Raw genomic sequence first — 11,310 nt, 5'->3', positions numbered from 1 at the left:
TATTAATTCTAAAGTGTCACATTGAAACAAATTCAATTAATTTAGAATTAATTTGTTGCTAATCAATATTTAGGTTTAACTAATATAATGAACCTATACAATTAAGTCCAACTCAGGTAAATGGGCCTTAACAATTGGGGTTGTATGGAGGAGGGCTGGGTCCAGTATGTCGTTCCCACTACAAAGGCCCCCTATCTTCCATACAAGGTCCAAAAGACAGGAATTTAAACCTTCGTTTTATTAATTGTTGTTAATTGATTAGGCCCACTATAGTCATGCAAAGCAAATGGGCCTTCACAAGTGGAATCACCCACAAGAGAGGAATTTAAACTTTACATTTTCTAATGGGCCCAAATAAAACCTATCATTTTATGAATATTTTATTTGGCAAAATACCATATATCTAACAAACATATGGGCCACTATATGCATCTAAGCCCAATTGCAAAAAATACCACATATAGTGCAAACAGACATGTTATAATTGGATGGGCCTAATCATGTTACTATATGAGCAATTCTATGAATTTATGCAAAAATACCACAATTTATTTCATTTACAAAAATACCACAATTAATTATCTAGAATTTATCAAAAAAAATTTCAAATTAATTAAATTTTTACAAAAAATAAGTCAATTTAAATGAAATTTATCAACAATTAACAATAGTTAATTTAAATTTCATTTATCAACAATCAACTTGGTTTTAGGTTAATTTGAAAAAAAATATTAATTTAATTTAAATAGGATTTATCAACAATTAACCAAAGTTAATTTAAATCCCATTAAAAATATATATATATATTAATTGGCTGAATAAAAAAAGATATTTTTCAAAATTTAACCAATTTTAAATTTTAAAATCAATATCTTAACTATTTTCCAAAATATCTTGTGTTGTTATAACTATTATCAATATTTTAACCATTTAAAAATAATAAAATATAAATAGTTATAACAAGCCTAAAATATCTTAAATAGTTAAACAAATTCAAATATCCATAAAAATATCTAACTAACAATATTAAATTTTAAATAATTTAAATATTAAAAACTATAGAATAAAAAGATATTTATATTTTCAAATAAAGATTTAATAAAAATATCAAGAATTTAAATGAAAATATCTTAAATATCTGATATCATAATTCTAATATTTTAATATATTAAAAGATTTAAAATTAAGTTGTTAGTCTAATTTTAAATTTGAATTTGATTCTTTGTAGAAAATATCTAATTATTAAAATCAACTAACAAAAATATCTTTATTTTAAAAAATTTAAATGATAAAACAAAAAAGATATTTTTAGTTTTGATTATACATAATAAATTTTCACAATTTTAATTTTATTTATTTTTCAAAAAAAAAAAAAAAAAAAAAAATTGATGAATAGTACTCGTGGCACTGTTCACGGGGTACTGTTCATCGATGGTGGCTGGTGTGCGCGCGCGCGGGTGGCGCGCGGGCGTGCGCGCGCGCATGGGCAGCCAGGCCAAAAAAAATTTTAAGCAATTTTTCAAACCAAAACCATTTTCTAATTAATTTTTACCATGTTTTACACAAAATAAAGCATATATAAAAATTAAGAGCATAGAAAACACAACAAAATAACCTAAAAATTGCTAAAATTCACATAAAATCAATATGTTCATAAAAACATGAAAAACCATCCAATTATTCAAACATATCATATAATCCAATTTTAAACATGTTCATGCATGAAAATAAAGATTACCAAAGTCTCTGAGGCCAGTTGTTGGAAAAACTTATACAGGATCTTTATTTATTTTCATGTATATCTGATATTAAACAAATTAATACGAGATAGCCTAAAACATGTTTCTAAATTGAATTCAAAGAGAAACAAACAATATAATACTTACAGTATACGCAGCGGAATTAAGAGTCATTCCTTCAGTTTCTCTAACTCTTGTATCCTCTCTGTCGCAGAGTATTATCAAGAAACTGAACTGATCTTCTATTTTCTTCACGATCTTCCAATGTATCCTTAGAACCACCTAGACTAGTGTGGGCAATTCTCAATACATGAGATAGATATAGAGAGAAGAAGAGAAAATACAAAGAGGCTTAGAAAATGACTTGTGTTTAGAGAGAATATAAAACTATCAGAAAATCTGACTTATCAAAAACCCCTGTTTTGACTTCTCTATAAGCACTCCTTTTATAGACTCAATTAGGCCATTTAATTTAATTAAAAAATCAATAAAATAACAGCCATTTTGAAGCCCTAGGTCGAAATTATCATGGGCTATAGGCCCGTGAAATTTCTCATTTGATTATAAGCCCATTGGACTTAAAATCAAGGGCTGTATTATTTTCTATTGATTTAATTAATTAAATAATTATTTAAATCCTTTATCAAATTAATTATTTATAATTTGAACCTTGATTTAAATTTATTTATTAATTTAGATACCAATTTATCTTAATTAATAAATCTGCCATAATTTCTCTTTTCTTCTCAAAATTACACAACTCTGTGAAACTATCCAAAATTGACCTGGTCAACTTTCATAATTCTAATTGATGATTAAATCAATTAATTGAGACTATCTAGATGATTTTATCCAAGGTACAATGGGGACCATGGGCCTATGAAATCAAGCTCCAATAAGTTATCATAAATCTAACAAATAAATTTACTAACTTATTAATTCCTCGTGACTCCACTATAGACTTGGAATTGCACTCTTGAATTCATAGAACGCTCTATAACAAATATAGATACGCTATTAATTATCCATTGTTACAACCATAATTGTCACTCAATCCTCTATAGACGGTCTACAATGAGATAGGACTAAAATACTGTTTTACCCCTCATTGTATTTTATCCTTAAAACACTTAGTTCCTTGTAAATGATATTTCAGTAAACTAATTTAATTACTGAAATGAGATCTCTATCATTTAACACCTTGAACCAAACTAAAAGGAAACCATCGTTTCACTTCTTCATCAGAAGCTATAGATGTTCATATCTATGATTAACACTTCCACTCAATTATACTACCGAGTTCCCAAGATGTAAGTATGGGCTAGTCCGTAGGGTAAGCTGGTAACGAACAAGTCAAAGAACTCAAATAATACAATCAGTTTGAATACTAACCACTCAGAATTGAGATTGAATTGACCTATGGTCAACTATATGATATGACTAGAATAGATAATAACGGTATGTTTACTTATCTTATCAACTGTCAATATCGGTCCTGTCCGATGTAACAAATACATCCGATCTTATCTACTTTGCTAATGTTCTGGAAAGAACATAACACTGTAATGTGTAAGTAGATCATATCGTAGATTGGCAAGTCAGTGTAAATCCGGTGCACTGACTAATCTTAGGACTAACTTATTTTTGAACATATAATCATATTTATATTCCACTGTGATTACGTCACTATAAATAAGATTAGCTATATGCTCGGGATTTAATAGAAGTTTATATTAAATAAATAATCATGAAAATAAAACATGTGAGCAAAGTGATTGACCAAGTCAAAAAATGATTTCTATTCTTTAATTGATAATAAACTGAGATTACAAAGAATTTGGGTTTTAATTAGGGCATAAAACCCCAACACAAACGTCATAGTCCATGATGATATCTCGGTTAAAGATCCGTCATATTTGCATGACACGACGGAGTATGATCCCTATGGCTACGATCCTTATGTCAACGACGATCCTGTTGCTGATGCAACAGATCTTGGTGGGCCAGATGTTAGGGCAGATTTGCCAACACAGAGTTAAGATGTTATGGTAGATGAGGAGCGCATATTTGCCACGCTTGGGCCTACGTTTCTTCTTGACAACTTCAAGGCCAGCTGCCTCCTCAGGCTGTAGTACTCGTACACTGGGACTGTCAGCATCACTGGAAACTACAGATGTCTAGGCCTATGGAGTGGAGGGTTGATCACCGGGCTCGTAGTCTGCAGGCAAGATATTAGACTTTGTATGTGATTTTACGTCGGTGGATCGACCTGAGACCACTGAAAGTAGCTGCGCCAACTGAGCCATGATCGTAGTCTGATTCTGAAGTAAGGTTTCCTGGCCCTCCTCAACCCTCTTGAGCCTCTGCATCAATTGCTCATAATCAGGCTGGGCAACCTGACTAAAGGAAGCTGCACGGGCCTGTGAAGTGCCCTCCTCAACCCTCGGGACATCCTCGTAAAAAATGGAGGCTTCCTTTGCAACTTTTGCCAGCTTCTCTGCCTCCTTCTCAGGTACTACTACTTCCTCCGCTGCAGTCCCAGCCTCCCCCACAGTTAATTCCAACTCAAGGAATAACCTAGAATCAACTTCTGGGAGGCTATTGTAGTAGACTACCTCACCGGGACGTGGATTCAGCATGGAAAATACCACTAATTGTATGGTTGAATAACATGTGTCAGGAAAACTTTAATAAAATAAATCATTAATCAATTAATTTGTGATATTTAACAAGATAAAATGGAACTTACTCAATGGTTGGCGAACATAGGAACCAACTGAGCTGTCAAAATAGTGATATCAGTCTTCGTAGCCCAGCTAAGCATCCTCGGAATCTGGTTCCCACTGTTCTCACTGAACTTACTCCCGAGAGATGGCATGGCCTCAAAAGCCCAGTAAAGAAGTGTGGGTGCATAGCCGTAGAAACTATACTTTGCCTCATTCTATTTTTTGCTTGAACCCTCTTTCTTCTTCTCCTCGTAGTGTTTCAATTGCTTCTTCATGTCCTTCTGAACTCCTCTGCTAACCTTCTTAAATGACAACTTCCCCCATGGATACTTGAAAAAGTAATCAAGATCCTCAACCATCCTAAGGGAATCACCCCATATCGTCGTTATCTTCTCTGGGGCATTCAGTACCCCCTCTATCAAATAGCACAAACCTAGCTTAAATGCATCTTCTGGGTTTGTCGAGGCCTTCAAAGTATCTTCCAACTGACCAAAACTAACATTCGAATCACCATTAAAATATTCCTGGATGATCCGATCACTTGAAAGATGCTCTTTCAACTCATCTGGGGACGGTGATTTCCCAAAATTTAGCCCGGTAACTAGGGAAAACTCTGCAATACCAAATCTACACAGAGTGTTGCCCATGTAGAATTGACCATTTTCAGGCTTCTTGCTTTCTACCTTATGCAACATTAGCTGATGCAGCAGAACTCCAGAAAAACTAAACGGCTTCGCCTTAAAGAACTATCCCAACGAGCATGCCTGTACCCTTTCAATAAGACCATGCCTCTGAAACTTCTCTATAAGGGTATCCAAGTAAGCACTACCCCTATAAGTAGGGGTGTGCACGATTTGGTTTGGTGCGGTTTAGAAGAATTTTGAAACCAAACCGCTCGTGCAGTTTTTTCAAAATGAAAAACCAAATCAAACCATTAAAATTAAAAAACCAAACCAAACCAAACCATAAATAAACGGTTTGGTACGGTTTGGTTTGATTTTAACCATAGAACTAAATTATTAAAATTTAAAACTTTTTTTATTATAAAATAATTAACTAAATAATTGTATTTAAATAATAATAGTTTTAGCTTTACTTTTAAGACCATAAAAGTCTACAAGAAGCTTATTGTTTGTAAGTTTAAGTATTTTAAATCATTTTATAGAAGTGAGAAAAAGAAATGTTTACTTTCTAAACAATGTGGGACTTTACATTTCTTTTTTTTTTAGTTTTAGAAACTTGTGCATGTATTAAATACTACTAAAAACATATCATAAACAATTGAATTGTTTGGCTTGGATGGTTTGGTAGACTTTATATTAACTTAAGTGTAGGGGTTCAAACATTTAAACCATCATTTCTAAAAATTATTTTTTTAGAAAAAATCATGGTCCGGTCCGGTTTAATTGGTTTTAAAAAATTAGAAACCGTAACCAAACCATTAAAGTTGAGTGGTCTGGTTAAACCAAACCATCAAAAAACGGTTCATCGATTACGATTTTTGGCGGTTTGGTGCGGTGTGGTTTGGTTCCAGACTGCGGTTTGCGATTTATATGAACACCCCTACATATAAGTGACACGGCCAGGAAAGTGCTTCTCCAACGACACATCGAGTCAGGTGCTAAATCAACCATGTACCCCTTATCATCGAGTTCTATCGAGGCCTATCGATTCCTATCGAGGCAAAGGCTACATAAGCCATATGGCCAATAGCATCAAGTCCTATCGAGACAGGTGCTAAAATCAGCCATGTACCCATATCATCGAGTCCTATCGAGGCCTATCGAGGCAAAAACTAAATCAGCCATATGGCCAATAGCATCGAGTCCTATATATGCTAAAATTTTCTATATGCCTAAAATATCATCGAGTCTTATTGAGTCCCATCGAGGCATATCGAGACACTGTCAAATCCAGACCCTAACATATACTATCGAGTCCTATCGATTTTTATCGAGGTGCATAAAAAATCTAAAAAAAAAACTCAGATTTCTTCATTCCCTGGGCCCGATCTATCCTATGATCAAAAATCAAGAAAAAAACCAAGCACATACACATATTGCAGATTAAAAACGAAATCCCTCACCTTCGCTTTCTTTGGGGTTGTTTCCTAAAAGTGTGGTCTATTTGCTCGACGTTTTCTCCTTCGCCTTCTCCGATCCTCAACTCCGACAATATCCGAGCCTTTGTTCTTAGTCGTGGAAGACAATGCTTGGGTTTTGACGTATTCAATTGGGTTGAGTATTTTTTTTCTTCTTTTGGATAGTAAGTGTATTTTGGATAGTAAGGTGATTAGTAGTAACAAAATGAGATGCATGTAGTAAAAGGTATTAAATTCACTATCACTTAATTGTCAAATTTCTCTTGTCTTATCTCTCTATCTTGATCTTTGGTCTGGTTCTTCGTTTTCTTCCTCAGCCTCACAACTTTCTCGCTCTTCGTTTTCACCGAACGCCAACACACATTCATTCCCACACTTTCAACTACTTCCAATTTCTTCTCAATTCCAATTCCGATTTCCAGGCTGCTCTAATTCTAATTTTTTTTTAAATCAATTATTAATTATGGCTTCCAATGTCTCTTTGGTTTAGAGGAATATTGTTTTCTGCTTGGATTGATTTCGGCATAATTGCTCTTTTTTAGGTAAACCCTTTCTTCTTTAAATTGTATTATATTTATACGTATGCCTGTATGATTAAGTATTTCACTGTGATTGTATAGAAGCAATCGCAAAATTTACAGACTCGAGGGAATTGTTTGGGTTGCTTATTTTGCTGGGAAATTTTTATTGCTTCAAAATAATTTTCTTTATATATTAATGGCTATATATGTCTCTGCCCAGTTCAGTATTTTTTTTCTTTAAAAAAAAATAGATCAATTTTTTGGGGGGTTGTTGGTGTTTGGGGGTCTGATTAAGTTTGGAAGTATAATTTTTTTTATTTTGAATTATTTGCCAATCAATTTGTAATATTATACCAAACTGTAGAATAGCTTGCATGTGCATATAGGTGTAGCTGAAATTATTTCATTATCATAACTAAGAGCCGTAAATGCAATGCGAAACTTGCCTAATCCAGGTAAGTCAAAATCCAGGTAAGTCTGACCCATGAATCGTAAATAATCTAGTTTTCATTAAATGAGTTTCTTTGGTTTAGTGTTTCTGTAATGGCCTCTGCAGGAATTTGATTGCGTTTTGACAATTTCTGGTTTTGGGATTGATTGGAGCCAAGACTTACATTTTTTTTTTCCTGGAAAAATATGGTGAGGGATTAAGCTTTGCCTATGGTTTCTATTAAATTTTCTCTTACTGAATTATTTTAAGAATAATGGGTTAAAATTTTAAGCTTTATTAAATTTGATTCGGATGAATGGTAGATATTGTTCAGTGGTTTGATTTCATTTGTTTTTTGGGTCAATCCTTTATGCCTTTAGCTTTGAATTATTCAATCTAGGTTGTTTGGAATTGGGTATTATGAATTCTTCTACTTGAGGAGTTTAAAAGAAAATTAATGAGCCTTTGCAAAGATGCACAATCGTGAAATTTTCTTCTGTGTCAAAATTTTCGTTTTAAATTACACAATTGCCGCTTGATTATAAATCCAATTCTTGATTATGGTCATGAAGTTTGTTCATTCAGTTTGGTTGTCTTCAATGCCAATTGTTTGGGAGAGTTTCCTTTATGATACCTACTCAAAGATTGTTCCAATGATAGGTTTATCACTCAAGTTTTGTGGATGATGAAAGAATTACTAAAGCTTGTGGGTGCCCCCTATTGCCTCTAAAAACCCATATAAAGGGTCCTGCTCCAGATTTAGATCAAGGTTTGACTTTTTAATCTATTGTTACATATTTGATGGAAAGAAGATTGCAGGATCACTTATGTTTGATAAATCTTTTGCAGATCAAACTGACATTATTGATGAAGCAATTACATTTTTTCGAGCCAATGTCTTCTTCAGAAACTTTGATATTAAGAGTTCAGCTGATAAGCTCCTTATTTATCTGACACTCTATATTAATGTGGCTTTGAAGCGGCTTGAGGGTTGTAGAACTTCGGCTGAAGGAACCAAGGCGATTATTAACTTGGGCCTTGAAGAGGTTCCTGTTCCAGGAGAACCCGGTTTTCCTTTCCCAGGCCTTTTCCCCCTTCCTCAATCCAAGAAGGAAGCAGGTGAAACTCTTTCTTTGGTTGTGCTTGCCTTTAGTTTAACTCATAATTACTTGAGACCTTTGCATTCAGGACAATTTGAAAAGTTCAATATTATTTTATAATCTTGTAATTTTAGCTGTAACCTCTTTATTTTTATAAGTTCTTGATTTATTTTGACATATGAACTTTTATGTCTTTTTTATGGCTATCTCTATGGTCATGGATAATGTATTTTATTTGATGGATCTTGAAGTTTCAACTTGGTGTTTCCTGACAAATCTGCATAGTAGAATAGGCCTTTCACAGAGAATGTTTTCAAAGTTTCAAGACCAAGTTATAACTGATCTATGATTCTGATTGCTTGCTTAGCATAATTTTAGTTCCTACGGTAATGACCGATGAATATGATATTATCTGCTCCATACAAACAATGATATTATCAACTGTTTTACTGGAGTCTTGCTTCTTAAAAGGATTTCAAAATGCCTACTTAAGTGTCAACGCCGTGGAACGTTATTGACTTGGGATTATCTCTTGGCCAAGATACAGAATTTTTGTTGATATTGTTGTTAATGTCTCTTTCTTGACCACCTATTATAATGGTCACTCGAAGCTTTATTTCTCTGTTTTGACTGACTTTTCTGGTGTGGAATGCAGAACTACTCAGGAACTATCTGAAGCAGATAAGGGAGGAAACTAGTGGTAGATTATTGAGTGTTGCATATAGACATAATGGGACTCCGAATAAATGGTGGTTAGCATTTGCCAAGAGGAAATTTATGAACATCATTGTCCCTTGATTGTTTTGTTGTAGTGTTTATTATACCCAATTAAAATATAATATGTAGGCACCACATTGATATGATAAAACATTGGTTGTGAAAAATATTTTTGTATCAACTCTTGTAAGAAAAGCAGGGTGGTTGCAATGTTACTGGTATAAGGAAGATTATTATGATTAGTTAATAGCTCTTACCATTATTACTTTGCCTTTTTATTTTTGGCTTTTGAAGAGTATTGTATTGAAATTCTAAATTTGGGACAAGATGCATTATTTGTAGATAAACAAATGACAATTTACTATATTTTCTACATATTTTCCTGTATTTGTTGATTTTTCCTTTTATGAGGGTCTTAATAGAACCTATCCTTTGAAAGGTTCTAGACATGGTTAGTATATGTGTGCATCAACTGTCAACAATAAATACCAATAGTGAAATATAAATCCTATCCATTTTATCAAAAGGAAAAATTAAGAGGAACTGTCTGGTTTACCATAAAAAGAAAGAAAAAAAAAAAGCAAAACATTAAAACATCAATGTTCATATTGTCAAGTTTGGATACCAAAATTGAGTAGACAATTTGATAAATAAGTACATGTGAAGTGAAGAAGACCACCAAACCAACCTTGAACCAATGGGCTATATCAAACCAACTATCTATGATAATGGCACAACAAAATCATAATTGGACTGGTGTTCTGGTCTGTGGTTTTGTTACCCTTTTGAGGCCAGACAATTGGGTTTTCTTTATAGATACATTTTATCAGACATGGGATGCCCCATCATAAGTTTAGCAATCATTTTGGCTTTTGGCTTTTGGCTTTTAATCTGAAATAAATAGGAATCAAGCCCTTATTGTTTTAGGGGTATGGTATGGTTCAAAATCACACTTAATGATGTATGAAAGCTTAATGATGTGTGAAAGTAAATAAATAAATGTTCATGTTTTTTTAATTTTATAGTAAAATAGCTTAATCATTTCATTAATATCACATATTACCAAATATGTTCTTTAACAAATTATTATTTTATTATAAATATTTTAATATTATAGTATATGTATATTAGTTTTGTTTAATTTGTTTTTATTTTAAAGTTATTTTGATTTTTTTTTGTTTTTTATGAGTAGTTGAATGATATACTATACAACAAAGTATAAAAACTGAATTGAAAAATAATATACCATAAAAACATACAAAATTATTACTAAAAAATGTATATACTATGCTAACAAAGTTATATACTACCATTAAAATGTATATACCATGATACAAAATTATATACTATCACTATGTATAATAAAATAGAAACTAAATATCACAAAAAAAAAATTATATACCATACCACAAAAAATATATACTACCACTATGTATAATAAAATAGAAACTAAATATCACAAAAAAAAATTATATACCATACCACAAAAAATATATACACTAATTGGAAATAATATACCAACAACTTATAAAAAACTTAAAAATTTAATATAACTTTAAAATAAAAACTAATATACATATACCACTATATTAAAGTCATACAGTTCTAAATAAATAAATTATAAAAAAGAACATTTAGGTAATCAATAATGTAAAAATGTTATTTCTCTACAATTTAAAAAATAAGGACATTAGCTTCTTGATGCTTTTATTTTAGGTCATTTACTATAATTTCTCATTGTTTTATTTCTCTAAAATTCTCTCTTTATCATATCTGTTTGACTATAAACTAGTCTTTGTTCACATCTCAATTAGGATTAATATCACTAATTATTGAATGATTTCACCCTCAAATCTATTCCAAAACTTGAACTTGGAAAAGAGAATTCTCTTGTTTCTTTTAATATTGATTGACCAAACGACTAAGTATATCCAAACAAAAAAGAACAAAATTAAATTGAGTATGATATGGCTCTA

The 11,310-nt window shown here is 32.0% G+C and overlaps 1 protein-coding gene across 2 annotated transcripts; it reads left to right on the top strand.

Annotated features, from left to right (window-relative positions):
• Positions 1–6,820: 6,820 nt before the first annotated feature.
• LOC133782804 (actin-related protein 2/3 complex subunit 3) lies at positions 6,821–9,721 on the top strand. 2 transcript variants are annotated; one of them, XM_062222195.1, is made up of 6 exons: positions 6,821–7,108; positions 7,474–7,558; positions 7,644–7,726; positions 8,178–8,286; positions 8,367–8,636; positions 9,273–9,721. In XM_062222195.1, the coding sequence occupies exons 3-6, from the start codon at positions 7,724–7,726 to the stop codon at positions 9,413–9,415; spliced, it is 525 nt and encodes a 174-aa protein (XP_062078179.1). In that variant the 5' UTR covers positions 6,821–7,108; positions 7,474–7,558; positions 7,644–7,723; the 3' UTR covers positions 9,416–9,721. The 2 variants fall into 2 exon arrangements, with proteins under 2 accessions (XP_062078179.1, XP_062078178.1); XM_062222194.1 differs by lacking the exon at positions 7,474–7,558.
• Positions 9,722–11,310: the final 1,589 nt, after the last annotated feature.

The sequence above is a fragment of the Humulus lupulus genome, chromosome 6 (genome assembly GCF_963169125.1).
Source record: "Humulus lupulus chromosome 6, drHumLupu1.1, whole genome shotgun sequence".
Taxonomy (NCBI): Eukaryota; Viridiplantae; Streptophyta; class Magnoliopsida; order Rosales; family Cannabaceae; genus Humulus; species Humulus lupulus.
This window is presented reverse-complemented; position numbering and strand designations above follow the sequence as displayed.

Bases quoted from the DNA above. Each gene is read 5' to 3' on its own strand.
- LOC133782804 (XM_062222194.1), top strand. The intron at 8,287-8,366 runs GTTTGACTTTTT...AATCTTTTGCAG, and splicing joins TGCTCCAGATTTAGATCAAG to ATCAAACTGACATTATTGAT. The intron at 8,637-9,272 runs GTGAAACTCTTT...TGTGGAATGCAG, and splicing joins TCAATCCAAGAAGGAAGCAG to AACTACTCAGGAACTATCTG.